The sequence below is a fragment of the Aspergillus nomiae genome (genome assembly GCF_001204775.2).
Source record: "Aspergillus nomiae NRRL 13137 chromosome Unknown contig00114, whole genome shotgun sequence".
In the NCBI taxonomy this organism is placed as follows: Eukaryota; Fungi; Ascomycota; class Eurotiomycetes; order Eurotiales; family Aspergillaceae; genus Aspergillus; species Aspergillus nomiae.
This window is the reverse complement of record NW_015378169.1, coordinates 27,550-52,809: the sequence shown is the minus strand read 5'-3', so window position 1 is coordinate 52,809 and position 25,260 is coordinate 27,550. Positions and strand designations below refer to the sequence as shown.

The window sequence follows — 25,260 nt, the reverse complement described above, 5'->3', positions numbered from 1 at the left end:
TTTAGGGCGCTGAGCTATATCTATCTGTGATTCTATAGGAGGATGTAGGTCGGGGTAAGGGATAGCGTACTAGTACCGAGTAGTACTAGGTATAAATATAGTCGTACTATTTGGAGCGATGCCTAGCTCTCCCATCGTGGACTACAGGAAAGAATAAAAAGAGCAAGGAAAAAATAAATAAACTACTGTTCGAATGACGATCACAGATCGGATTTGAGCTGCATTTCCCCTCCGTCTCGATGATCAAAACGCGGAATGCAAACCCACCCGAATCCCAGTTCCGGATACGTGAGCTCAGCCAGTATAGACAAGGATGAGGGCATAATCCGAACAGGATTTATTCCGATTGAACACCGTCGTGCCAGATGTTCCCACTTGTATGGAATTCTCGTCAGCTGAAGAACCAAACCGGATATTTTTGCCCTATCGTGGCTTATCAGTGACAACATCATTTATTGGTTGACTTTACAATCAGCTCATGTGTTAGAATTGACTTGATGGAGAATAATTAAGCCAGGCTTTTACAAGAAAAACAGCATAGCTATCCAGCTGTGTCATCTTCAATTGCATCTAGCCCAAATCTCTACTTCGCATCCCTTTTCCTAGCCCAGACCTGCCCTCCACCTCCCATGGAAGTCTATCAAACCTCAGAGCCTCTCACTCCTCCTCCTTGACAGCATCAGCATGAGTGTTACCCTTAGCCAGATCCTTGAACTTCTTCTGCAAAGCAGCCACAGGATACTTCTTCCCACCGTCAGCCTCAATCGCCTCCATAAGCTTAGGCCACTTCTCCTGCTCAAACTTCTCCTCAATCTCCTTCTTAAGACGAAGAAGTCTCGCTTCCTACGCACAACTAGCGTCAGTATGCATCACCAGTAGCAAACAGAGAAGAAGAACATACATCTTCCGCAGTAAACTCCACAAAATTCGCCTTCATAGTTGTATACCTCATTCGCAGCGTACTAGTCCCCACCTTGATACCAGTCATCTTCATCCACGACTCATTAATCTCGCCCCAGTTCTTGCCCTCGTCATCCCGCATCTGAATAATCATTCGATCGGATAATCCAGCCGCCTCGAAAGAGGTCGGGATGGGTCCGATGGTTTTCTTCGAGGGGCTAGATCCCGCTGCTGCCTTGGCCTTCTTGGAAGGTGAGGCTTTCTCGCCGTTGGCGGCTGCGGATTTCTTGCCGCGTTTGGTGGGTGTGCTTGCTGCTGCGGCCTGGAGGGCTTTTGTTTAGTTTGTCGGTCAGTGACTTTGGGGGGGACTTGAGGAAAGCTTACCGAGGGGGAGGGGACCGAAGTTCCGGCAGTGTTGCCGTTGATGGGGGTGAATTCGGGCATGGTGTCCTCCTGGGAGGCGGGTGTGGGTGGAGTTGGAGGTGCCTGGTCCATTGTTCGTTGGTTGGTAGATAGGTACGTGGGACTTGTGCAAGTGGATGTTGTGAGGTGAGTTGGGGTTCGCGATGTCGAGTCTTTGGTTGTGAATGATAAGAGAGAGAGGTGCAGTAACACCATCGCTGCTTAGACGATAGGTGTTGAAGTGATTAGGGTATCAATGTAGTCTGGTGAGATGAAGGGATCAGTGAGTGGAGGAACTCAGTGAATCAAAGGATGACCTGATCAACTTGCAAGGGAAACAAGTGTTACTGGGCTACTGAGATTCTTGGACTACGGAATGTATTGACTTGCTGATTACACTCTCAGTGTCAGTGAAGGATTGCACAGGGGATTAGAAAGCTTGAGGCTTCAAAGGCCATTCGGTTGAGGACACAACGAACTGTTCTACAGCACTCTTGAAGATTTAAGCAGAGGAGTCGGATCGTTTAGTAATGCTCAGTAATGTAGGAAAAGGATGGGCACGTAGAGAGCCGAGTTAGATGCAAATGAAGAGGCTACGGCTGGATAGCTGTGTGAATTTCTTGGAAAAGTTCGTGGATTACCATACAATATCATGTTCAGACATCCTATCCCTTTAGATTCGTAGAATGGCAGTGTTACTGAAATTGCCGCTGCGTGATGTATATGCCAATTGATTGAGAACAGACCCGGTAGCCATACGGTAAAAACGAAGAGAGAGAAAAATAGAAATAAAAGGGAAAAATAATACCCAACAGACTCCCAAGGATATCAAAGAACATCCCACTTTGACAATCACGCCGGAGGTATCTATGTGCGCCAGAAAAACCAAGACAAGCCGATAAATGAACAAAGTAGACCGTCTCAAAGAACACTTATTTCCCGATGCCCATCTCGCATGATATCCGAATCACCGTTTCTATCTCTCATGGAATCATCGCTCTCGGTCCGCGTAACCATCGCCGGTCGAATCTTAGCTCCAACAAATCCTCGTCGGTCTCGTCCGGTGCGACCACGGCCGAGCCAATTGTGCTTAAGCGCTTTGCTCAGAAGCTCGATTTTCTCTTGCGGCTTGCCGCCCGTCTGCACACTGGCTAAAACACTAACACATTGAAGCATCCGACCAACAGTCTCTGTGATAACATGAGACGTATCAGCGGTATGAGACGACCGATGGATGATGGTCGGCCGTTGTGTCGGGGACGAAAAAGATTGGAAAATAAGTTGGTCAGGGTTGGACGAAGTGTTGGAAGCAGCACGGCTGCGGTTGCAGCTCATAGAGTCTGAGGAGTGGCTGGCTGCAGTATTGAGGAGAGTAGAAGACTGAGAATTGTAGCTGCCAAAACCGGCATCCAGCGAGGCAGCCGTGGCGGGACGACCACTGCTACTGCTGCTCTTTGTCGTTATACTGAGGGCAGAATTGCCCAAGTTGATATTTTCAAGACTCAAACGGGAAAATGTAGCCTTGAGGCCGTCGTAACGATAAAGAATGACCTTATCACGGAAAGCTATCAACACAAGGTTGCGGACTTCAAGCTCGCACCCAGGGTAATCCCCATTCAAGGCGGCAGCCAGAACTCGCGGGCCTCTCGAAGATTCATCACAGTTCCGCAACCCCTGAACTCGAGGTCCAAGGGTAAGAAAACAGCCTGTATGAACGGAAGAATTGTGCCAAAGACAAGCATCCATATCTGCACCAGATGAGGAACCAGCTTCTCATCGGGTACCCCGTTTAATGTATGATTTAAGGATGCAAATCCGGTCTCGAGTAGCTCCCGTAGATCATCAACAATGGCGGATGGCGTGCGCTTTTGCACACAGCGCTGGATGTGAATCAACACCAGCTTGTTGAGATCTTCGATAGAAATACGGACATCTTCCCCATCGAAAATCACCAACAGCTTAGCCTTCAGGAAATCCCACGCATCTTCCGGCGACATGTTGTTCAGGCCAAAACCCTGTAAGGTCTCTCGAAGAGCAGCCTCCGTGAGACCTCCAGCCGAGCCAATTGAGGATGGCCCCGCAAATACGGTCGACGCACCACCAGCGCCTGTCGGACCAGTCATCCATTCATGTTGCTCTGACTCTGCCATCGCCTTCTCTTTTTCCTTCTCCTCCTTCTTCTTTTCCCGTAAAGCTCGACCGCCGTGAAGGATATCCAACCCACTCACCGATTTGCCAAACGTCGTCGACGTTGGACCCGGAGAAGCAGGTGTAAAAGAGTAAAGCGACTGGGGGGCGTTTGGGTCAGACGGTTTGGAGTTACTAGAAGCAGAAGAGAGCGGTAGGTTGTAATGATCATCACGGTCCTTTAACTTCAGCTTTTGCCTCGACAAAAAATGATGCTTATGGGCCTTTTCCTTGTCCTTCTCTTTCTCACTGGACACCGGCTTGTCGGCGGGGACCACCGTACTCGCAGAGGCATTGGATAGGTTATACATCGAGGAATTGTTGGATGGGAAGGTGTCAGCTAAGCTGGTCGTAGATGCACTGACAATGCGTGACAATCCTGCTCCGGAGAAGCCCATTTTGCTGGGCGATGGGAGCCCCCTATCCTTCGGTATTCCGTCTTTATCCCGGCTAATCCCAATATGTTTCGGCTTCGAAAACAGCTTCATCTTCGATTTCTCCCCTTTATGTTTGTGCTCCTTTTCCGGCGGCGCTTCTGGCCCGGGAGGCTGCAGCCCGGCGTGCCGTGGAAACGCCACATTGGCCGCTGTGGTCGCTACACCGGAATGGCCATTCTGATATGTTTGCCCTGAGGATCCACTGGACCCGGGCGGTGGTAGGGAAGGGGTCGGCAGTAGCGGGGGAGGGGAAATACTACCTCCCCTGGTTCTCGACCCATCGTCCGGAGTATAGATAATGGTCTGAGGTCGTTTGGGTGGTTGTTGCGTGTTACTACCCTGTTGCTGCTGCTGTTGTTGCATCGCAGTCTGGGCTGCGATTCTCGAAGCCGAAATGGTCGAGTCCGATGCGGACGCCGTAGGGAGGGAAGGTTCGAAGAACCCCTGCGAGTGATGTCGAGACCGATGTTTCATCATCAGATCGGGCGGATGCGCCCGACCCGTCGGTTTCCTACTCGATATCTCATTCTGTGGCATGAAGGAAGCGGGAGGCCGAGTGTGGGTAGGCGAAATGCCGTTCTGGCTACTCACAGTGGCGGTGGTAATCGATGAGGTCCGCGGCGGCCGGGGGGATGACGTCCCGCTAGGAGGTTGATAAAACGGGTTTTGGACGGCGGATATGGTTGTCACATTGGAGGTCACTGAAGAGGCATCACTTCCAGAGGAGCCTGGACGTCCCAATTCACTATCGAAGGATGGCCGAGAGGGATTTGGCGGTCGGGCGGAGGAACGCTCAGGTGAAACCGGCGAGCGTAACATGGTTTCGCTGTTGGTCGTTCAGGCAGTGCGTAATTTATACGTAACGGTGGACAACAAATGAGAGCGAGTCAGACGGAGTTATTAGAACACCATAGCCACATTCCCCATGTTCCGTGGTCATGGGTTGTGGTTGTTGTGATTTGTTTACCAGATCCTGGCGTTGGATCTAATACGTAGATTAATTCAGCCGCCTAGAGAAGGATCAGCAGCCGTGAGAGATGACGGAGAACTATAAGCGTACATAAGTGTCCATTTGTCGTCGATCTTTGCTTGACTCCGCCGCGCACAATCCGAAATGAAACCAACACCGCCTTCCCATAATTTAGGCGCCCCGCAGACTATTGCTCTATGAATCAAACTAACCCTCAGCCAACATATTCTCCCCTCCATGTCCGCCACTACCACATCTGACGATCAGCACGATTCCAAACGACTAAAAACGTCCTCGACTAACGAGACATCCCGCAATACCGGTATTATGGCGGCAGGCACTTCCTCCACCCAGTCCAATCCCCTGCGCGCGGTCTACTCTGCCCCTCAGTTGACGCAGACTTTTGAGCACTCCACCTCCTCGCCTTTACCCTCCACCGATTTATCCGCAGAAAATGTACAGATTAAAGTAGCTTATTTGTCCGAGCTCAGAAAATTAGTGCCAAATCTGCAGAATGATATCAACGTGTTCCTGACCGAACGAATGGAAGAGGATAAAAAGCTTGCGGAAGCCCAGGGACGTCAAATCTCAGAGCAAGAACGCAAAGAGGAAGAGAACTACGGAGAGGAGGTTGTCGAGGAGGATTCTTGAAAGTCTAACTAGTCTATGTCCGAAGTCTTGATGACTTCTATTCGATACGTTCGTTGGGATTATGCCAAGGAGACAGGCTATATTACAAGAAGTGATGAGGACTCGAAAGCCAAGTAAAGATATAGAACGGATCCTTGGATAACATCGCTATCCTGGGTATCAAAGAGCAGAAATCATCCGCCACTCCATTGCGATAATATGCATTGAGAACGAAATGTGCAGAGACTTTGATGTGAAGAGAGAAAGGGCTAAGAGGGGAAGGGTGAAAAAGAAGAAAATAAAAAGACAGCAACTAGATGTGGAAGTCAAATGTTCAACGCATGCATACCGCAGAGACCAACCTGATTCTATTTGCAAGAAACTTCATGAAGCGGCGGATGCACGATTGGCACAGCGAGGTGGACAACTGTATTACTATGGGCAAGTCAGCAGGAGAACGAAGATACAACCACTGCATGGAAAACGTACTCTGGGAACACATTAATCACACTGCCACCGATACGCTTGTGACAGATGCCACATATCCGTTCCTCAGTGATGGTGACATGTCTCATTCTGCATGACTTTCCGTCCGTCCCTTCGCCCACCATGAGCTGCGCTTCTGTCTTGAAGTTCTGAGCTTTCTGCAAATTGGCCACAATTCGACTTTCGTTTAATGCCGAGGTGGCTGCCCGCATACGGCCCTTGAAATAAAAGTCAAGTTCTTTAACAGGCAGTGACTCGGGGATCAACTCTAATGCTGAACTTGGTGGAAGACGAGATCCGTGCTTTGCCAGTATGTCCAGCGCAGGCCCATATCGGCGCTCATACCCATGAGGCGGAGTGAGATACAGTGACAGTAGTGTCAGATGTATAGATGATTTATCACTAGAGTTAAGCACCGATAAAGGTGCGGCTTCGGCAGTTGTATCCTCCGTCTTATGGAGATGGTTACAATACCTGCAGAGAGTCTATTAGAACAACCCCCTCAAGAATGTAAATGAAGCGTGCGGTTCGCTGAACATACTCTTCCGCCTTCGCATAATCCTCCAATTTGAAGACATAGATTTCCAGGGCCTGCCTGTGCTGACCCATTTTACTGAAGACAATGGCTCTTGCTTCGAAGAATTCAGGGTCTATTACATGGTTAGCTGGGCGCATACGTAAAGGCGTAGAACGGGTAGTCGGTACCATCGCGGTCAAGGCTGTCAAGTATCTTAGCTGGCGAATATTGAGAGCTTGATCTCAACATCTCCAGGAATTTGTTTCTCCATACAATACGTTCCTCGTCGCTAGCGAATGACCATTTGTCGGATCCGTCTTTCTTTAACCGATCCATGTAGAAAGTGAGGAGCTTTTGGTGTAAATCCGGAGTCATGTCGTTCAACTCTCCGATTACATGTTCGAGATATCGAACAGCCAAATTCGGGTCGATGCCTTGCAAGAACTCGAGAACCTGGTGTCGGGGTAGTGTCTCTGCATTTTCAGTGTCTGCTAGGAAAACCTCCATACCAAGGTTGGGGTCTTCCTGCACGGGCCATTTAGCGAATTCGAGGATGAGGTCAATTCGGTCAGGTGGCAAGTTTTGCAGATACGCAACTGTTCGCTTGGGACCATGAAGCTGCGGTGCCGTTTCAGTCTCAGACTCAGCTTGACCAAATCGTTGCAGGAGCTCCAGGGCTTGACGATGCATCTTCTTTCCGTAAAGGAAATCGATCAAGTCATTGTAACGGCCAGTTTCCTCCAACTTTTCCATGACGACCTCCGGGTCGCAGAAGTTGGCGATTCGAAAGAGCGAGCCAGCGAGAGCAGGAGTGGCGTACATGCAAACCCGGAAGAAAGTCGTATCGACGAGCCTGGCTTCCTCGCGCAACTTTTCAGCGAATTCGTGGTCATGGATGTCCTGGGTGACATCGAGCAATTTCATCACTGAATCAGTGAACTCATCGTTTGCTGTGTCAGAGGGAGAGTCGATCATCTTGAGTGATCCGTCAGGGTTCAAGAACCGCTGGAACCTCCTCCGTACATCGGCCAGATATTTCTGTAATTCGCGAACGGCAATCAAGAGGTCTTTTCCGTGTAGAGGTTTCTCGTTCCGAGCTTCCTCCGTGGGCTTGCCGCGGATACTGCCAGCATCGCTCCAATCATCTGTGCGAGTTCGAAGGAGAGATCGCACCGAGGGAGCATGGTTGAGTGTCTTTGAAGCAGGAAGATTCTCTGTATTAGCACCGTCCAGCTGAGCTTGACCCTCGTTTGACTTTGATGGATCATCTGTGGTACTCTCCTCAGACTCATCCTCTTCGTCGATTGACGATATATCGCCAGCAATGACTTCAGGATACAATCGGATAACAGTCTCTGGGGGAGCCGAGATCTCGGTGAATAAGTCCAAGGAGTCACGGTATTTGCGCAGGGTAAAAAGCCCCTGAGCCTTTTCCATTTTGATTGCCCGTAGTCGACCTTTCTTGTCACTGAGCAAGGCATCTTCTAACATGCTAGTAAGGCTGATTGCTTCGTCCAAATACCCCTTTTCCACAAGAGTATCTATTTGCGTATCATAGCTCAGGGCCTCCATCCGCCATATGGTGCGGTCACTTCCAACCAGGAAACCCTTGCCTGCATGTGCCAAACTAATATTTGGCTGTGGAAAATGTAGGATGTTCGCAGATGGTAGAGCCACCGACTGCAACAATGATAGGGTCTCCGGATTCCTAACTTCCATTACACCTTTTGAAGGGTCATGGAGCGCGAGGAGGAAAGGGTAAGAGTACCCAATATTTGCCGGAGCGTGACTCCATGGGATCTGTCTGCGTCCCAGGGAGTTGCCGTTGATATCGATGAAATGGGTGTTGATATCCTTCGCTAGCAATATCTGCCCTTCAATAAGCCGTGTCGCCAGTGGCTTCGGTGCTGCCCCGCCGATTCCGATATAACTCATGCTAGCAACTCCGACGCCGGCCAGACGACTCGTCTCCTGGCCCCCGAGACCTCCAATGCTTCCCGGTCCAGCTAATTCGGTCACCACTGAACTCTCAATATCCACCATTACAAAGTTCGAGCCGAGTCCAGCCACAAGCTTTGTCCCGGAAACCCATGTGAGTGTCTTGATCCCACTGACTAGTGTCATCTCAGCGGCGTCGCTGTCCAATTCCATATCGCGCCATGACCACAGCAATATTTTCCTCTTCACCGCAACCGCCAGACGAGATACAATGGACGGAACTCCGGTTTCGGGATCGTTCGCGATATTTGAAGTCACGGAAAAGGTGGTTGCTCCTTTCGTTTTGGTAAGCTGTTCTTGGAACTCGTAGGTCTGCAGGTCATGAATCGAAACGTATCCGCCCGACAGCGAGATGAGAAGCTTAGCCTCCTTGATCAGAGCCAGCTGCTCGATCTTGTATCTCGAGAACTTCTCCAATTCCCGAAGCAAATCAGTCTGTTTTGGCTTGGCAACGGAGTCCGTCGTCCCAGCCGGCCACTATCCCCGTTCTTGAGTGTACCTCCACCGCCCTGCTCGTCATGGTTATGGTTGTTGCTGTCATCGTGATTTTGTTCGTCCGGGGTAACCTCGTTTACTCTGTATATCCGTAAGCTCCCATTGTTCAGTCCGACAAGGAGTCGGTCGCCGTAGGCGAGCACCGACTCAATCCTAGACTTGTCTCGGGGCTTGAGCTCGACGAGAGGCCGAGCTGTGAACGCTGATAACATGGCTTGGCAGCGAGCTTCCGTGGTCGCGCCTCTTCACTTGAGGAGCGGGATAGAGTCATGTCCAGCCAGGGTTGATCATGGGAGGATAATGAAACGGAGGCGCATGCTGCGATTGCTCCCCTGTTGCAGCTTTGCTCTGGTATCGGCAAGCACTACTTCCCGTTGTCGCCAAGCGTGTGACACTACTGTATGGGACCTTCCATCCCGACGGCCGCTTTCCGCCTCATGTGACATAACTAATTGGTCTCGCCGCCTTTCGGCCCAACCAATGATGTGGTTGCGCATGCATGGACTCGGTGGTCTTCAATGTTGCTTTGCAATCTATATTTTCATCTTAACATTTGTTATTGCTCTTACCATTTAATAGGCATGTAATTGTCTTCTCGATCAAGGGATACATAATATAGACGAATAACGGTCATAACTATGGACAGAGAATTCTATATTTTTATTCACCGGATAAGACGCTCAAATGCTGAAGTGCAATGGGTCCTGGTCTCCACCTGCCAGCTGTTCTCGCATGCAGGCTCACTCCATAATCGTACGGTCTTGCCCACAGAGTGAATGAATTCTGAGGCTGTGTTAATGCAAAGGCGAAGACATTGGGATCAAAGAAACAATACCGGCCATTCTATATGTGTGACCGGCAGCCGACTGAGACCTGTAGATAGCATGAATTATATAGAAGAAAAGGTATATAAAACGTCGAGGAAATAATGTATGTAATGTGTTTGATACTCCGGATGTCTTGAGAAGCGGTAGACATTATGGAAGGCACAGCCCGAACGGAAACAGAACAATCGAACACGGTTGGAAGCCAAAGCGTGTGCGCTAAGAACCTAATCGATTAGGTACTAGCATGTCACGCTTTGATCTGTGTAGGGTAATCTTGATGTTTTGCGGATGTTCCTTTGGCACGCCAGGTAGACACGGCTGGGATGTCGGCTTTAAAACGCTGTTCATCGGTACCGTAGGCGCGAGGAGTAAGTTTGATCAAAGTATGTAGAGGAACCTCCATCCACGGGCTCTGCTCCTGAGGGGTATTCAGGAAATAGGCATAAATACACCGCAGCACAGCCTGGTGAGTGACAATGATGACGTTCTCGCTGCGCTCCAGCTCCATGATAATCGGTTCAAGACGAATGACAACATCGCGGTACGATTCACCGCCTCGGTAGCGGTAGTTGTACTTGTCCTCGTCCCGCGCGGCGAAGTCCTCTGGGTATTTTTCAGCGATTTGTTCATATGTCAGGCCATCACACACCCCCGAGTCAAGTTCATCAAGGGCTTTCCATTCCAGCTTCTCGTATCCAGTTTCCGCGGCGAGGTGTCGAGCTGTCTGGATTGTCCGCCTGAGAGTAGATGTCCAAATCACGATTTTAGTGTTGGGTGGCACTCCTGATTTTTTCAGTAGACCAGGAAGTGCCCGGGCATAGGCCTCGCCACGGGGCGAAATGTTAGAATCCCCACCAATCTTCCCTGTAAGATTATATTCTGATTCTCCATGCTGGTGTGAGTTAGATAAGCGTCTCTTTTAATACTTGACTCATTCTGTGGCAACTTACACGAGAGAGCCATATTGACCGGGGTTTTATGTGGAGATTCTGGATATAATAAACCAGTCGACTAGATAGATAGTCTTTAATCTGGTTTATGATCACTGTCGACCCCACATTGATGAGTTTTACGTAGGTGTAGTGCTTCTCATTATCGTCAATGGTCTCGTACACCTTTTCGTAATTGCGAATTCGGTTACGGAAATCCAAAGCAGCAGCCTCAGGGTCCTGCCCCTTGTAGTCTGGTGAGGTGGTCTTGACTTCGAGGATGTTGTTCATTATTAGGTCTTCCTCATCGCATATTGACTCAACGAATAATGTTTCAACGTTGGCAGCATGGCAGCTTTCGTAAATCCAACTTCGCCGAGATTTAGTCGAGTTAGTCGCATCTAATATAGCCACAACCCCTTTTCCGGAGCTAAACCATTGAAGCATATCCGACATGGCAGCCTCTGCGGCGGCCTTTCTCATCTTCTCTCCCTCGGAGTTGTGAGGGTCAAAGAAGGTGGCATTGGGTTGCGGTGTATTACTTCGGCGATAGGTTCCCACGTTAAATACACGAGCAGGTATGCCGACCCAGGCAAGATATCGCATTGCTAGTTTTTGTATTAGCACCTAGCACATGAAGGGTTACGCCGAGGGAGATACACACCCTTCCCAGCTATGAGACTTTTGCCTCTGGCTGGAAGGCCAACCATAACGACACAAATTTTAGTGTCATCTGCCTAGCCTAATAGTGAGTACGTTTGCTGCATGTATCAAAACTTCCTCAATAGAAGCATAATGGGGCAGTAATCATGGTGATAAAACGAAACCGACAGCGGATGGACTCGATGACGCCATGCGCCTCACCATCTAGATTTTGAAAGACATTGGGAAATACAAACACATGGACACAGTAAAAAGAAAATAAAATAAAATAAGGAAAAAAATAAAAAACAAAGGAAAGGAACAATATTCACTACATCTATCGAGCACCAAGTCGAATATTCAACTTTTGTTTGGATAACATAGAATGAACCATGACAGGCATGTATTCAAAAATAGTTGAAAGAGCGGAAATGCGACCAACAGGTACCGTCAAGTATCGGGAACAACTTACACTGGCAAAGTAGCTCTTGGTCTGACCTCTTCTCACAGACATGCTGGGCAACAAATCGGGATGGATTTTTTCAAATCAGGATATGCACCACGGGGACAAAAGAAAGACGAATTCAAGCCTCGGCCACTGTTTTGTCCGACGGGACTGAAGGCCGGAGAAGAGGAAAGTTAGGCTGAAGTGGAATAGCGTTCAAGACAAAGAAATAGGGACTTTTAGTCTTTCCCCAGATAAACTTTTCCCTGGCTCTTAATTGTTAATCTTTCAAGTATCTGCACTATCACTGTTCAATGACTGGACAGATCCCGCTGTCGTGCTTCGCAAGGGACGTTTAGAGTCGTCAATGTAAATTAATCAAGAGATCTGGTTGGATCCCATGGAGGCCCAACTCTTGATGCGAAGGAGGAAAGTAAAGGGGATCAGCACAGACGTCATGCCGTGGGGCAAAGTCACCACAACTTCTTCTAGTCTAACTAAAGGAGAGCTGGACTTGTCGGTGATGAAATGGTTCCAAATGGTTGGCAATACTTCAAGAAAAAAAATAGAAGAAATTTGAAACAAAATTTCAGACAAACCTACCCATGCCTTTTTATGAAGGATAAACGAAGATCCAGCACCTCGAAAAGACGCACCACGTGACCCTCCGGGTACGATTTTCGTCGGGTAAAATCGCTGCCCCCGGTTCTGGAAGCCGGAAAGACCTTCCAGCCTTCCGCTGGGTACCCTCCGATCTAATCTTGGAACACACTGTCAAGATCATCATCGGAATCCTCCTCCTCCAGATTTGGCTGCATGTAATCCAGGGGAAGGCTACTGTGTACTAAGTATATCCTGACAATAACTGGAATTGCACCGATTGGATCCCAAGAGGTCATGGGTTGCCTTGTGGGACTAGAACATCATACGGCTAAGGTTCAGGATGTCAATAATAGATCCATCCATATCACCTGCCCATCGGTGGAATCGCCTATTCAGGGAAAGCAGATCCTCACTGGACGCTCCCGACGGTTACATTGACTAGTGGGAGACTAATTGAACAGGTCTAGACTCTAGACACTAGAGAAATCATAGTCACATTGAGACTTCATTGACGTGATCTATTCCATTTTACCCCTTTTTGTCATCAATCATCATTGAAACCCGTTTTTCCTTTTCCTTGTGTTTCCTTTTTCTTTCCTTGTATGTGCCCTAGCCGCTCCTGCCTTGGTCATCCATGTGGATAGATAGATTTGAAAAAACTATAGCCAAGTGTTGACCGGCGTCAAGTGTGTCCTTTTTGCCTTCCATCCAAGGCCGAGGCGTGCTGATAGCGCGTGTCTTATTGGGCAGACAATGATCCTATATGCCACTGTAGGAAGGAGTTGTTTGACGTCAAGATAGAACGAAGTCGGGAGGGCCTGTTCTGACAAGATTCTAGAAAAGCCCATCCTGCCCAAAGTGATAAAGCGCCAAACTCCAGTTTTGCCTTTGCCGTTTTTTGATTCGGAGCGCCAAGTTTATGCAATTATATTCTAGCCAACAAAGCATGAATGACTATTCGGGGGTAGATTAAACAGCAACCGAGACATCGCCGGTAGCTGGGGTTTCGTCTCGTGCAGAAGACCACTTGTTCTTCCGGTCTTCAGAGTTGGTCTCTCCGCGAGCCCTCTGCACTCGGATAGGGTTGCCCCAAGGACCCTCCTGCCCATTCAAGGCATTCATGGCCGATTGTGCCTCTTCAACACTGCCGAAGTCGACAAACAAGTAGTAGTGGTCACCGGGCTCGAAGCGCTTCGCGGGGTGGGGAGTGAACAGCTTGCTAACATTCTCACTAGCAGTCAATTATGTCAGTATCATCAGGCAATTGGCTTTCCAGGGAAGAAAAAGCATACAGCTTGTAGTCCTTGAAGAAATTCGTGATATTGCTGGAAATGTCTTCTTGATCGGTCAAGCGGGGAAGGCCACCAACATAGAGCCGGCGGCTGGAATCACTGTTGGTCCTGGCAAAGGTAGGAGCATCGCTGCGGCGCCACCGGTCCATAGTGAAAAGCGAGGTCTTACTATCAGAACGAGGAGATCCGTCTGTCCGCTGCTGTTGCTGTTGCTGGGAGCGCTCGCTAGAAGACTTGACCACGCCCGGCTTAATTTTAACTGGACGGCCAAGCATGTCGCGACCATCCAATTCGTTCATGGCCTTCTCTGCCAATTCCTTCGATTCAAGGTCGACGAAGCAGTATGAAGGGTTGCGACCAGTGAATGGGTCAATGGCAATGTCGATCCGCTCGCTATGAAGCACTCAGTCTGGACCCATCTTTATACAGTATTTCTCACTCATACATTGGAAACTCGGCCGCGGTGAACAGCGCTTGCACATCTTCCGACTTGGCAGTGTAGGGCATGTTGCCCACATAGAGACGGCGTCCTTCGGAGATAGCCTGAGGAACATGAGGGCTGGGTCTGCTAAATGCAACTCTCGAGGTATTGGTCTTCGGACCAGGAGACCCCGCGCTCTGCGCACTGGGGCTCTCCTCACCCTTCACACGCCAGTTGGGGGAATGGAAGGCACGGCCTGTCGTTCTGACTCCATTCTGGAAAGACTTGACGGGAGCTAAAGACCCATTAGTGAATCATGGAACATTGTCATCATTGTTGGATCCAGCCCCAAATGAGCAGCCCCAAGGTACTTTCTCCTACACACTTTGTTGCTGCGGAACAGGACTCTCAGGAGCGTCGACCATTTTGATATATGTATTATTGGATAGTAATATGAACAGGGTATGTAAAAATCGGCCTGAATCACCAGAAAAAAAAGTTAGCACATTGATGCGGCATAAAATTTACATATTTCCGGAAAAGACAATGATGAGCACAATAATCAACACGGATATCTTACCGTTGGAAACGTACAGCGAAACGAAATTAAAGCTATGCAATTAAAAGAAAGAAAAGAAGATCTCGTAGGCCCAATAGTCCAAAAGGTATCTCGCACAGGCGAAAGCCGTATAGAACAAAAATCACAAGCAAGTGCTGATGCCTACTTCGAAAAATTGCAGATTTACTTTTTTTGGGCGCTGCGGAAGGCCTACATTACAAACTGCGCAAACTATGCAAACCACTTATCGTAGTTCCTCCGTCTGGTTGGTCCATTAGCGAAGGGGCGCTAAAAACTGCATACCTATAAATTCTTGTGGTATCGTCGGTTTGTTTTTCATCTTCTCCCTTTGTATCACACCTTCCTCGCAGCTTTTTGCTAGCGATAAATGCTACCGGGGACACTCTGGCTACTGTTCAGGTTTCACTTGGTCGCTATGGACGTCCTACTTGATCAATAATGCGTGATCAATTATGATGGACTGATGCGTTCTTTCGGACTCATGCTTATTGCGCTTTTGACGTCGGGCTCGGATGAAAAAATATTTTTTCTCTCGACCGAAGGCTTGAATCGAGTGATGAAATAGTTTACTATGTTTCCTCGTCTTTTGTTTTTTTTCTTTTTTCTTTATTCTTTTTCTTTCCTTTTTTTTGCCGTCACAATACTTCGGATGATGAAGCAAGATTTCACACAGACCTGTTCCGAGTATAATCCATGCGGATCAATAATCGTACCAACTGCTGTCTGACGAAGTTCCCCTTTATACCCCATGTTGTTCATAGTTAGAGTTTTATGAAAAAAATTAATTCCTATTGAAATTCGGAAACTTAACTCAGTCCGTATACTTGCTATGCAATCTGATCGAAACTTAATCTGGTGTTCAAGTCTTGTCACGCGACCTAGCTCATAAATACCTGGCAAATCCAGGACCCAGATGTAGATGGTATCGTAGTCGTCTCGCAGTGAAATTGAGAAGGTACAATACATGTCATAACGCATCTCGAGCATGTGAACATAACAAATCGTACACTATATACCCACTAATCCTCATTCTGCTCATAGAGTGTTGTAACCAGCTTCTGGTGGAACGTTAAATGCATCTTGTCGCTCATACAAGACCTCCGGCCGCACGTTCTGGCGTAAGATATACCTTTGGAAGAAATAAGGGATTTGCCGAAGTCCATACGCAGCATGAAAAGTTGTGGAAACGGAGAAAACCTGATCTAACTCTTCCAGAGTCTTTCCTTTTGTCTCAGGCATCAACAAGAGTATCAGCCACCAACCCACAATATTCCAGCCTGCGTACCAACTGAATGCACCTTGCGGAGTGAACGCGCTGCGAAGAGATGGCCATGTAACGGCAAGCGTGAAATTGAACAACCAGGTCGTCGCAGTGGCGAGGGCCATGCCATACGAACGTATGTAGAGCGGGTAGGCTTCGGCTGAATAGGTGAATGGCACAGGGCCCTCTCCGACGGAATAAACAATGCCAAAGAAATATAAACCCAAAGCGATACATGCTAGTCGCGCCGAGCTATGAGTTTCTTGTGGAATCCAGAAACTGAAACCGGTGAAGAACATGGAAAGTGCCATCAGAGGGAATGTGGTAAGTAGCAAGTTACGACGGCCAAAAGTATCAATAGTGTACACTGCTGGAATGGCAAAGAGCCAGTTAATCAGACCCCAACCTAAGGATGCCGTCAAGGCGTTCCGCTGATTTGTTGCTTCTAAGAAGATCTCGGAAGAATAGTAGGCAATTACATTGACCCCTAGATAGAGAATGAGTAAGTACCTGACCAAGACCGACCATGTTGGATTCATTATGCTTATGATACATACCACAGAACTAAATCATGGTTAGCGTACTTATCAACAGAAGCATAGGTCCTATGCAATTGGGAACACACCTGCTGCAGAAACATGACCAACTCAGACGCTACCAGGGCACGCCGGTTGCGAGGAACGGTGATCATCTCGAGTACTTTATTCTGACCGAGTTTCATCCCATTTTCGGCCTCCAGCAATGTGTGCATGTAGAAGAGGTCACGGGCAGCTTGGATCTTGTGAAATCGCAGGCTACACATTGATCGATATGCTTTATCGTGGCACTTCCGCGCCATATACCAACGAGGTGATTCCGGACAGGTAAAAACAAAACAACAAACCAGGATAGCTGGAAGCATGGCAGAGCCCACCATGAGACGCCAGTTTAGGCCTGTGATCCCTACTGGGTCTCGCACTTCATAGAAGACAAGGTCCGCGGCGTAGCCGAACATGATGCCGAATGCAGTCCACATCTGCCACTGCATTACCAAAGCACCGCGAATAACAGGAGGCGCTGTTTCAGCGGCATATATTGGGACTGTGGCAGATTTGGGGCCGATGCCAAAGCCCAACACAAATCTGGCAATGAACATATGCCACCAGGTGTTCACAAACCCTTGCCAAAGGCAGGCAAGCGCGGAGAAACAGCAAGTGATGAAGATAGTCCCCCGACGGCCAAACCAAGCATTGAATGGCACTGTCAGCCAACAGCCGATGACAGCACAGCACAAATAAGGAGCAGAATTGACCAATCCGACTAGCCAGTTAGACCTAGAATCATCGTTCCCAATTCCGAATTGGTGTTTATAAAAGATTTGGGCTCCATTGACAACAGTCTCATCTAAAATGCCGATTCACTGTCAGCTCAACACACCTCAACACATGTATAAATGGGAAGTAGGAATGTTGATAACGTACCCATTCCTTGTACTGCTGCAGCCAGGGAGCAGAGGGCGATGACTAGGTACATTGTCCAAGGCTGGGACCAACGATTGGAGAACTCCTTCTGTAGAACCTCTATTTCATCGGGCCTCAGGTCGGGAACATGAGTGAATTTCTCCGGTACTTGGGCCAGGATAGCGCCTATTCCAAAAGCTCGGATATCTTCTTGACCCCCTATATGATGTTTGACAGCGAAGTTGATGCCTTGTCTGCGCAGTTCCTCATAGGAATACCCAGCCAATGGATTGGCCAGTTTCGCGTTGATATTGCGCCTTGCACGTTCTGCAGCTGTCGCTAAGATGCGCCGTGGCATTGCATTCTCATTTCTTTCCACATGCTCGGTACCGTCTTTCTGTGGAGGGTCCGCAAAGGGCCCTATATCCTCCTTCCCAAACATCGTGAGTACATGTGATCGATGCCGCTATGTATATATCCTGTGAACGGAACAGTTGTCAAACAAAGCGAAAGGGCGAATTGCTGTAAGTTGAAGAGACCTGAAAGGAAAGGCCTAAGCAGCGTTGGAGATGGGCACCGAGACTGCAATAAGAATGGCAACAACAGAAAGGACGGACGATTTTGGAAACGGAAACGGTATAGTCGATAAAAAATAACCGTGGGTAGGTAGGGCAGTGGTTGCTCAGGTGCGCCGCAAGCTAACAAAGAACCAGAAGCCACTATGAAGTCTAAGAGATTGGAACATTCATGAAACATAACCGAGGTCCTATTTGGTATACAGCAAACTCCACAGGCCGGTCATCCACGTGGAGGAACGTAGTTTAATTTCTCAGTTTCGGAGAGGAAGAGAGAGATACACAGTGGAGCAGATAAGTAAAAAAGAGCCGCTACTAATCTGGTAGAGATCTTGCTGCAGGGTTGCGGGTATTTGAGGGTGCCCGGTTCGTATGGAGCACTTCGCTGACATGAGGCAATACTCTCACCGGGCCCGAGTGATTCAGTAGTCATGGTGGTTGGACCTCTGTCACGGCGATGGGAGGCTGATTCTTATTTTGCTTTGTTTGCGTGGAGCGTGAGTGCCTATGTGCCCGAATGTCAGCCCTTGTTGATTGGAGGAGCCTGTCTGGAATGGCTGGTGTTGAAAAGGCGGGAGAAACAGACAAAGAAGGCAGTGAACTTTGTATTTGGCCCAATAATCGCTATTTAGGGAGAACTCTAAGAGGCTGGCAAATCTGGGGTCGACCTATACGAGTGGCTGCTTGGCATAATCGGATCTGTGTGACTGAGGGAAGTTACTCGCATTGGGTCTTCATGCTGCGGACTAGACCGCGCCTTGTACAAGATGGAGTACGGAGGAGAGGTCATTGTTGAAGGTCGGACCCCCTTCCAATAATGATTGTATGGATAATGAAACCGGGGGAGAATAGTGTACAAAGACAAGTAACTTCCGTGGCTTAAGTTAAGGAAGGGAGGCAAACTTAACAGTCGGTAAGTTAGCCACAGTCCTGGGACCTATTAGCCTTACCTTACTATAAGTAGTACTACATACATACCGACTGAGGCAGATCGCGGGGCTGATTGGATAATCTGCGCACCATTACCTAGGTAGTCTCCTTTTCTTTCTTTCTCTTCATATGTTGATACTCCTAGTTTGCATATCACTGATTGGGAAAGATGTCTCATGATCAAACAGTCACCGTCTATTTCAGAAAGATTATCCTGGAGTGCTCGGTAAAGCGTCTAAACAGACGGTAAGGTGGTATTGCCAGCACAGCAGCAAATAACTTCCGTTTATGTTTTGACCTATCAGTGAAGGTCATGTGGACTCAGCCTTACTGATCGTCGCCGGACATTAAATAGAAGGCTGAGATATGGCTCACTTTGTGGAGGACATTGGAAATTTGACACATGCTCACTTTTCTAACATTTATTTACTATCATGACTTCTATCAGGACTAACTGTAGTATTAGGGTCGATCTACCATATCTTTCTGACATCAGCTTATGGGTTGCCCCATCTCACCTTCTTTCACACAGTGAACTATTATCTCGTGACATACCATATTCCTGTCGATTGAAACTATCGGACTGACAATACTCTCGGACCCACTGAAACGCTCATGGATGAGTATACTTCCCCTGGTGACCTCTTAGAATGATCGTCTTTCAAGCGCAAAAATGGAATCATTGTAGAGACCCAGAATGCCGAGCTTGTTGATCATCGAAGTCCAGCTCTAGAGGGAGGATAAATCTAAGTAATTTCTGCCCCTATTATAGCACCCAGCCGCGATTGTTCTCATTCTAGCCCGCTAGACATGCCTCATCCGTATAGTCTAGCTGTCATATTTTAAAATGCAAGAGGTACGATGCTCATAAGGTTAGCTACAAAGGCCTGTATGCTTCAAGGCCTACCCCTGATCAAAGCTAGTAGACAACAGGCTTCATGCCGTTAAGTTGATCCCTCATTGACTCCGCAAGCCATTGAAAACGGCATATAATTGCAGAGGATGGCATCACGGTTACCAGTTGATACCTCACGACACCCTAATAGGATCCATATATGAAGGGGACTAGGCGTAATAGGCATCTATTTAGCTGACTAGTTAGTTCTCGAGGAGTATAAATTGTAGTATTCCAACTGGGAGAAGTAACGGACTGCCTTCTACATGTCCTATGTGTCGTATAGCTTCCCGTCCTGGCCCCATGACCTCAACCTAAGCTGGCCCTCGGATGAGGAGGAGGATCTACCAAAGGTCGTGAGTCATCCCACGCTTAGCGACAGAATCTCCCCTGAGTTCGACAATTTATCCTCAACAGAAAGGGTCATGCCTTTCAAAATCTTAGGTTCTCTAAGAACTGGGACGACTACTGTTCACTACATTGGACATAATTGCCTCGGCTCATCGGCTACTTTCCCACCTAAGCTGCTCATCGACAAACCGCAACCCTCTGGATAAACCATACTCAACACAAGCAGCAACAAGCAGGAGAAATGGACCGATCATACGTTCAAATTGGTGCCCTCGCCCCCCTCAGCCGACCGGGCTGGATCGATGCTGGGAGGCACTTGCTTGCGGGACTCGACCTGGCCATCGAAGAGGTTAATAGAGCTGGCGGCATCGCCGGAAGGCCACTTAAGCTGGTAGTCAGGGACACAGTGGCTGACCCCCAAAAGGCCACAGCCGCTGTAGACGAACTCGCTAGCCTGGGCGTTGTCGCCTTGGTGGGTGAGTACCACAGCGTCGTCGCCCGCGCCGCCGCCGTGAGGGCTGATGCTATCGGCTTGCCATATCTCTGTTCGTCTGCCGTCCTCGATAATCTCACTGAGCAGCCAACAAACTGGGTAGCGCGCCTCGCCCCCGCCCAGTCAAAGAGCTGGCAGGCCTACGCCGACTTCCTTTTGGCCATGTCTCATACCAACATCGCCATAGTTGCCGACCCCACGAGTGTCTACTGGGCATCCGGAATTAGCATTCTACGGGAGCATTTCGCTCCCCGCGGCGGCACGGTCATCGAGTTCAACATACGCGAACTCGGGCCTGGTGACATATGCGATGAACTCGCTCGGCAAGATGGACGTGTCACAGCTCTCCTTCTTCTAGTCGGCTTGCCAGAACCAGCGGCTGCTATCGTCAAGGCCGTCAGGCATGATCAACGCCTCGCTGGACTCATAATGGGTGCTCCAGCTGGACAACCGGAGTTCGCCGAATGGGCAAGGTTGCTTGGCAACGATGGCGCTGCCATACCTTTCCTCCGTTACCTACCCGAGCGGCTCAGCCCGCTAGGGGCTCGTATTGAGACCGCACTCTGCGAGAAGTTGGATGAGATGCCCTCCTTCGTCGCCTTCGAAGGCTACGACACGATCACTATCCTCACTGACATCTTACGCTTTCATGGAACGAACCGGATGCGCACTGCCCCATCATGGGAACGCGTCTTCGTTGAAGGGACCCGTGGTCCGATCAGTTTCTCCCGCATCCCAGGCATCAATGTGTGGCAATGGGCGTGGCCGCCAGTGCAAGTCGTCGACCGGGACCCTGCACACCCCACACACTTCCGGACCCTTCATACTATCTGAGCAACTTTGGCTGTGATGGAGTCAATATAGGCATTGAGAAAGTCAGAACTAGTGACCCTATAGGCCTGAGTTTTTCTGGTCGAGCAAGTCTCTGTCTGGTCCTCATATCCTGGCTACCAGGCACAGTATAATCACTAAATCCAGGTTCATCTTGTGTCTAGCTATGCTGCCTACGCCAGGCAATCCAACCATTTACTCCTAACTAGTGATCCTTTACCCTGGATTGGCACCCCAGAACTCAGTTAAGGATTTGCGATAGCCAATTCAATTCTATGTGTCAGGTATCCAGCTTATAGAGTACTCCTTACGCTAATTGTCGGCCTAACACTGCACGCGAAGTGGCGACACGGTTTCTAGAATGACGGACGACTGCTATTGCTTCTCTAGTTCCAGTCACGTAGCACTGTTTCTATAGCCAAGCATGCGGCCACTACAGTAGATTAGAGGGTGCGCAACGAATGAGTTGGTGCAATCGTGGCAGGGGCGTATATTTTTATTTTTTGGGAAGCACGCTTATGATCGTCAGCGGATCTGGATAAACAACGCGGGCAGATAATATCAGGAGCGCTTCACGGATGGGGATCTGGCAGTTTCATCCTGAGTGGCTCACCCTTGACACTCATGGTTTCCACTTGGCATACAGGCCGGAGTAGCCCACAGGCCGAATTATCACCCACGGTGAACTACTCCCCATGTTATTAGAGCATGCGTTCGGAAACCATCTTTGCTGGACGGATCCTGGCCGTCTGGGTCGTAAACATTCTAGCTCGTTGGAGCTAGGGCTTGAGAACACAGGCACTGCTCCAAGTTTCATCATATCGGAGTTTTAAAACTGCGTAGAAGTTAATTTATTGGCCCCAAAAAATATATGGGTACGAGAGAGAACAAAAGAGTTGGCGACTGGGATCAATCAACGCTGAATAAACAGGGAAAAGGAAGAAACCGTCGATATCTGTGGTTATGATATCTATTCTTGATAAATCTATTAGTATTCTAATACTAGCTGGCTCTAAGTTTTATTTTCTACCACTATTTTATAGCACCTCTCTCCGTAGTTTAGAAAATTAAATTTATATTAAAATAATTCCTTTTTGTAATACTACACCCTTTATCTAGCCAGGGGAGTTGATATAAAACTGAAGGAAAGGTTAAATAAAATATCCAGGTATATTATATTTAGTAAACTGGCTAGAAAATAGAAGATTGGGATTCTTTAAATAGTATTAGAATACTCAGTTCTAGAGCTTTTCCTAGAACTAGATATCATATTAGAGGGGGGTGTATTCCATAGAATATAGAATAGGATCAAAAATCTAGATATAGTGGGGTTTATCAGGTAATCAGAAAATCGGCTCATGACTTCCAGTAGATGACTGTACAACCCAAGTGGTAGTACAGTGAATAACTCCAAAGCAAGCTTTGAATTCTTTGTTTCTCAATACTCAGGGTCTATAAGCAGTCCGAAGCTCACTTACTCTAGAGTAAACGAGCTAACATATGTATCCAGTTTTGCCCATCTTTTCAAAGAATTACATATATATTAAATTTCGAAGATAGCTGACTTAAGAACAAATACTCAGAAATACAGAGTGCTCTCTAATCCCGAATCGCTTCCTAATGATCTGCGCCTATTCTGGAACCCGGCAAACCCCCCCGTCGGTTGTACGGACCCATACAAATAATTTGCGGGGTAACACCGTCGGCTACGGCACCTTCGAGCGTCCCGCGCACGTCGGATACTGCACCTCTCATACACCCTTCCACTGTTAACCACCTCGTACTAGTAGAAACCAGGATTAACAATCAGGTCTGCTTCCGATATGCGGAGTGACGGCTTCCGTTCGGATGCAACCTACACAAGCAGCGGCAACCAAGCTAACAACTTTGAAGCTATCATAGAATACAGCAGGGGAGATCTGCTGTGTTTGCCATTTCCAGCAACTATACAAAATAGCTTCAATGGTTTTTATCAACTTGCTAACAGAACTACCAAAGGAAGGACTCAGAGCTGGCTTCCGATAATTCTAGCCATATATACTACCAAGCTCCTGGCGGACCCAAACATACCAGAGCCCACTTTCCCCACACTCTGCAGCAACCGTCGGTAGTGAGGTTAAGGATGAGCCAGTTAGTTCCACGCAGCCATACGTATTCTATACCTGCTTTTCCCATCGGAAGTGCGGTACACATCCGCCATTGCCCGCCCGTTCAAATGATATAAAGCTGTCGCATTCGACCAGTTTGGCTCTTATAATCTACACTCCCTCATCTTCTTGTACAATACCTACATCTAACCCCACGTCCCCTCACAAAGCATACTCCCACCTCCAGAATACCCCATCCCCAACCCGAGTTCAACAACAACACAACCAACAATGCTTGGTAAGATCGCCCTTGAGGAAGCCTTCGCGCTTCCCCGCTTCGAAGAAAAGACTCGCTGGTGGGCAAGCCTCTTCTCCACGGACCCCGAAACCCACGTCAAAGAAATCACCGACATCAACAAGATCCGCATCGAGCACGCAGACAAGCATGGCGTCGGCTACCAAATCCTCTCATACACAGCGCCCGGTGTGCAGGACATCTGGGACCCCGTAGAAGCCCAAGCGCTCGCCGTCGAGATCAACGACTACGTCGCCGAGCAAGTGCGCGTGAACCCCGACCGATTCGGTGCTTTCGCGTAAGCCCCCTCTCACCCCAACCATCATGCAAACCATACTAAACAAACCCATAGCACACTATCAATGCACAACCCCAAAGAAGCCGCCGATGAGCTCCGCCGCTGCGTCGAGAAGCACGGCTTCAAGGGCGCCCTGGTAAACGATACCCAACGCGCCGGCCCCGACGGAGACGACATGATCTTCTACGACAACGCAGAATGGGATATCTTCTGGCAAACCTGCACAGAGCTCGACGTACCATTCTACATGCACCCCCGGAACCCGACAGGCACAATCTACGAGAAGCTCTGGGCTGATCGCAAATGGCTCGTGGGTCCTCCTCTCAGCTTCGCGCATGGCGTTAGTCTACACGTTCTCGGCATGGTCACGAATGGTGTGTTCGACCGTCATCCCAAGCTGCAGATTATCATGGGTCACTTGGGTGAACATGTTCCCTTCGATATGTGGCGCATTAACCACTGGTTCGAGGACCGGAAGAAGTTGTTGGGTCTTGCTGAGACGTGCAAGAAGACTATTCGGGACTACTTCGCTGAGAATATCTGGATCACTACCTCGGGGCACTTTTCGACGACTACCTTGAACTTCTGTATGGCGGAGGTTGGGTCTGACCGGATTCTGTTCTCGATTGATTATCCGTTTGAGACTTTTTCTGATGCTTGTGAGTGGTTTGACAACGCGGAGCTCAATAAGACGGATCGGTTGAAGATTGGACGGGAAAATGCGAAGAAGTTGTTTAAGCTTGGTTCTTACAAGGATAGTTCCGCTTAAATTGTTGAATGATGTTATGAATTTATTCCATTTCATTTATTAGAAACTTATGTCTCATTGCAAATGGTATTCGCTTAGATATGACGAAATTCCATGGATTATCCCGTGCGCCATGCTGTTCCTATTCATCCCTCCGATCTATCGATCATTATTCTCTCACGTTCGTAAATTCGTAGATACGTCGGCCTTTTTGTTTCTTTTTTTAATTCTCCCTTTGTCTTTCTTTCTGTTCTTTCTTCGTTTTCCTTTATCTTTTCTGACTTCCACACGTTGAA

The 25,260-nt window shown here is 48.5% G+C and overlaps 9 protein-coding genes across 9 annotated transcripts; 3 read left to right on the top strand and 6 right to left on the bottom strand.

Annotated features, from left to right (window-relative positions):
* Positions 1-657: 657 nt before the first annotated feature.
* Positions 658-1,395, bottom strand: ANOM_005062 (uncharacterized protein; the record flags this gene model as incomplete). The annotated part of the gene is made up of 3 exons (XM_015550319.1): positions 658-843; positions 902-1,222; positions 1,285-1,395. The coding sequence occupies 3 exons, from the start codon at positions 1,393-1,395 to the stop codon at positions 658-660; spliced, it is 618 nt and encodes a 205-aa protein (XP_015407385.1).
* Positions 1,396-2,223: 828 nt separating this feature from the next.
* On the bottom strand, positions 2,224-4,745 carry ANOM_005061 (uncharacterized protein; the record flags this gene model as incomplete). The annotated part of the gene is made up of 2 exons (XM_015550318.1): positions 2,224-2,976; positions 3,039-4,745. The coding sequence occupies 2 exons, from the start codon at positions 4,743-4,745 to the stop codon at positions 2,224-2,226; spliced, it is 2,460 nt and encodes an 819-aa protein (XP_015407388.1).
* A 388-nt stretch (positions 4,746-5,133) lies between these two features.
* ANOM_005060 (uncharacterized protein) lies at positions 5,134-5,547 on the top strand (the record flags this gene model as incomplete). The annotated part of the gene is made up of 1 exon (XM_015550317.1): positions 5,134-5,547. The coding sequence occupies one exon, from the start codon at positions 5,134-5,136 to the stop codon at positions 5,545-5,547; it is 414 nt and encodes a 137-aa protein (XP_015407387.1).
* A 296-nt stretch (positions 5,548-5,843) lies between these two features.
* ANOM_005059 (putative vacuolar morphogenesis protein AvaB) lies at positions 5,844-9,234 on the bottom strand (the record flags this gene model as incomplete). The annotated part of the gene is made up of 5 exons (XM_015550316.1): positions 5,844-5,961; positions 6,016-6,486; positions 6,554-6,662; positions 6,718-9,004; positions 9,103-9,234. The coding sequence occupies 5 exons, from the start codon at positions 9,232-9,234 to the stop codon at positions 5,895-5,897; spliced, it is 3,066 nt and encodes a 1,021-aa protein (XP_015407401.1). The 3' UTR covers positions 5,844-5,894.
* An 862-nt stretch (positions 9,235-10,096) lies between these two features.
* Positions 10,097-11,934, bottom strand: ANOM_005058 (bifunctional nucleoside/nucleotide kinase/histidine phosphatase family protein; the record flags this gene model as incomplete). The annotated part of the gene is made up of 4 exons (XM_015550315.1): positions 10,097-10,741; positions 10,800-11,386; positions 11,443-11,515; positions 11,893-11,934. The coding sequence occupies 4 exons, from the start codon at positions 11,932-11,934 to the stop codon at positions 10,097-10,099; spliced, it is 1,347 nt and encodes a 448-aa protein (XP_015407402.1).
* Positions 11,935-13,437: 1,503 nt separating this feature from the next.
* On the bottom strand, positions 13,438-14,606 carry ANOM_005057 (RNA-binding protein; the record flags this gene model as incomplete). Its single annotated transcript, XM_015550314.1, has 4 exons — positions 13,438-13,699; positions 13,761-14,153; positions 14,206-14,476; positions 14,567-14,606. 4 exons carry the CDS (start codon positions 14,604-14,606, stop codon positions 13,438-13,440), a joined length of 966 nt encoding a protein of 321 aa, XP_015407397.1.
* Positions 14,607-15,796: 1,190 nt separating this feature from the next.
* ANOM_005056 (putative MFS sugar transporter) lies at positions 15,797-17,903 on the bottom strand (the record flags this gene model as incomplete). Its single annotated transcript, XM_015550313.1, has 3 exons — positions 15,797-16,532; positions 16,580-17,405; positions 17,483-17,903. 3 exons carry the CDS (start codon positions 17,901-17,903, stop codon positions 15,797-15,799), a joined length of 1,983 nt encoding a protein of 660 aa, XP_015407398.1.
* Positions 17,904-20,453: 2,550 nt separating this feature from the next.
* Positions 20,454-21,539, top strand: ANOM_005055 (ABC transporter substrate-binding protein; the record flags this gene model as incomplete). Its single annotated transcript, XM_015550312.1, has 1 exon — positions 20,454-21,539. The coding sequence occupies one exon, from the start codon at positions 20,454-20,456 to the stop codon at positions 21,537-21,539; it is 1,086 nt and encodes a 361-aa protein (XP_015407399.1).
* Positions 21,540-23,914: 2,375 nt separating this feature from the next.
* Positions 23,915-24,985, top strand: ANOM_005054 (amidohydrolase family protein; the record flags this gene model as incomplete). The annotated part of the gene is made up of 2 exons (XM_015550311.1): positions 23,915-24,216; positions 24,271-24,985. 2 exons carry the CDS (start codon positions 23,915-23,917, stop codon positions 24,983-24,985), a joined length of 1,017 nt encoding a protein of 338 aa, XP_015407400.1.
* Between the last annotated feature and the right edge of the window lie 275 nt (positions 24,986-25,260).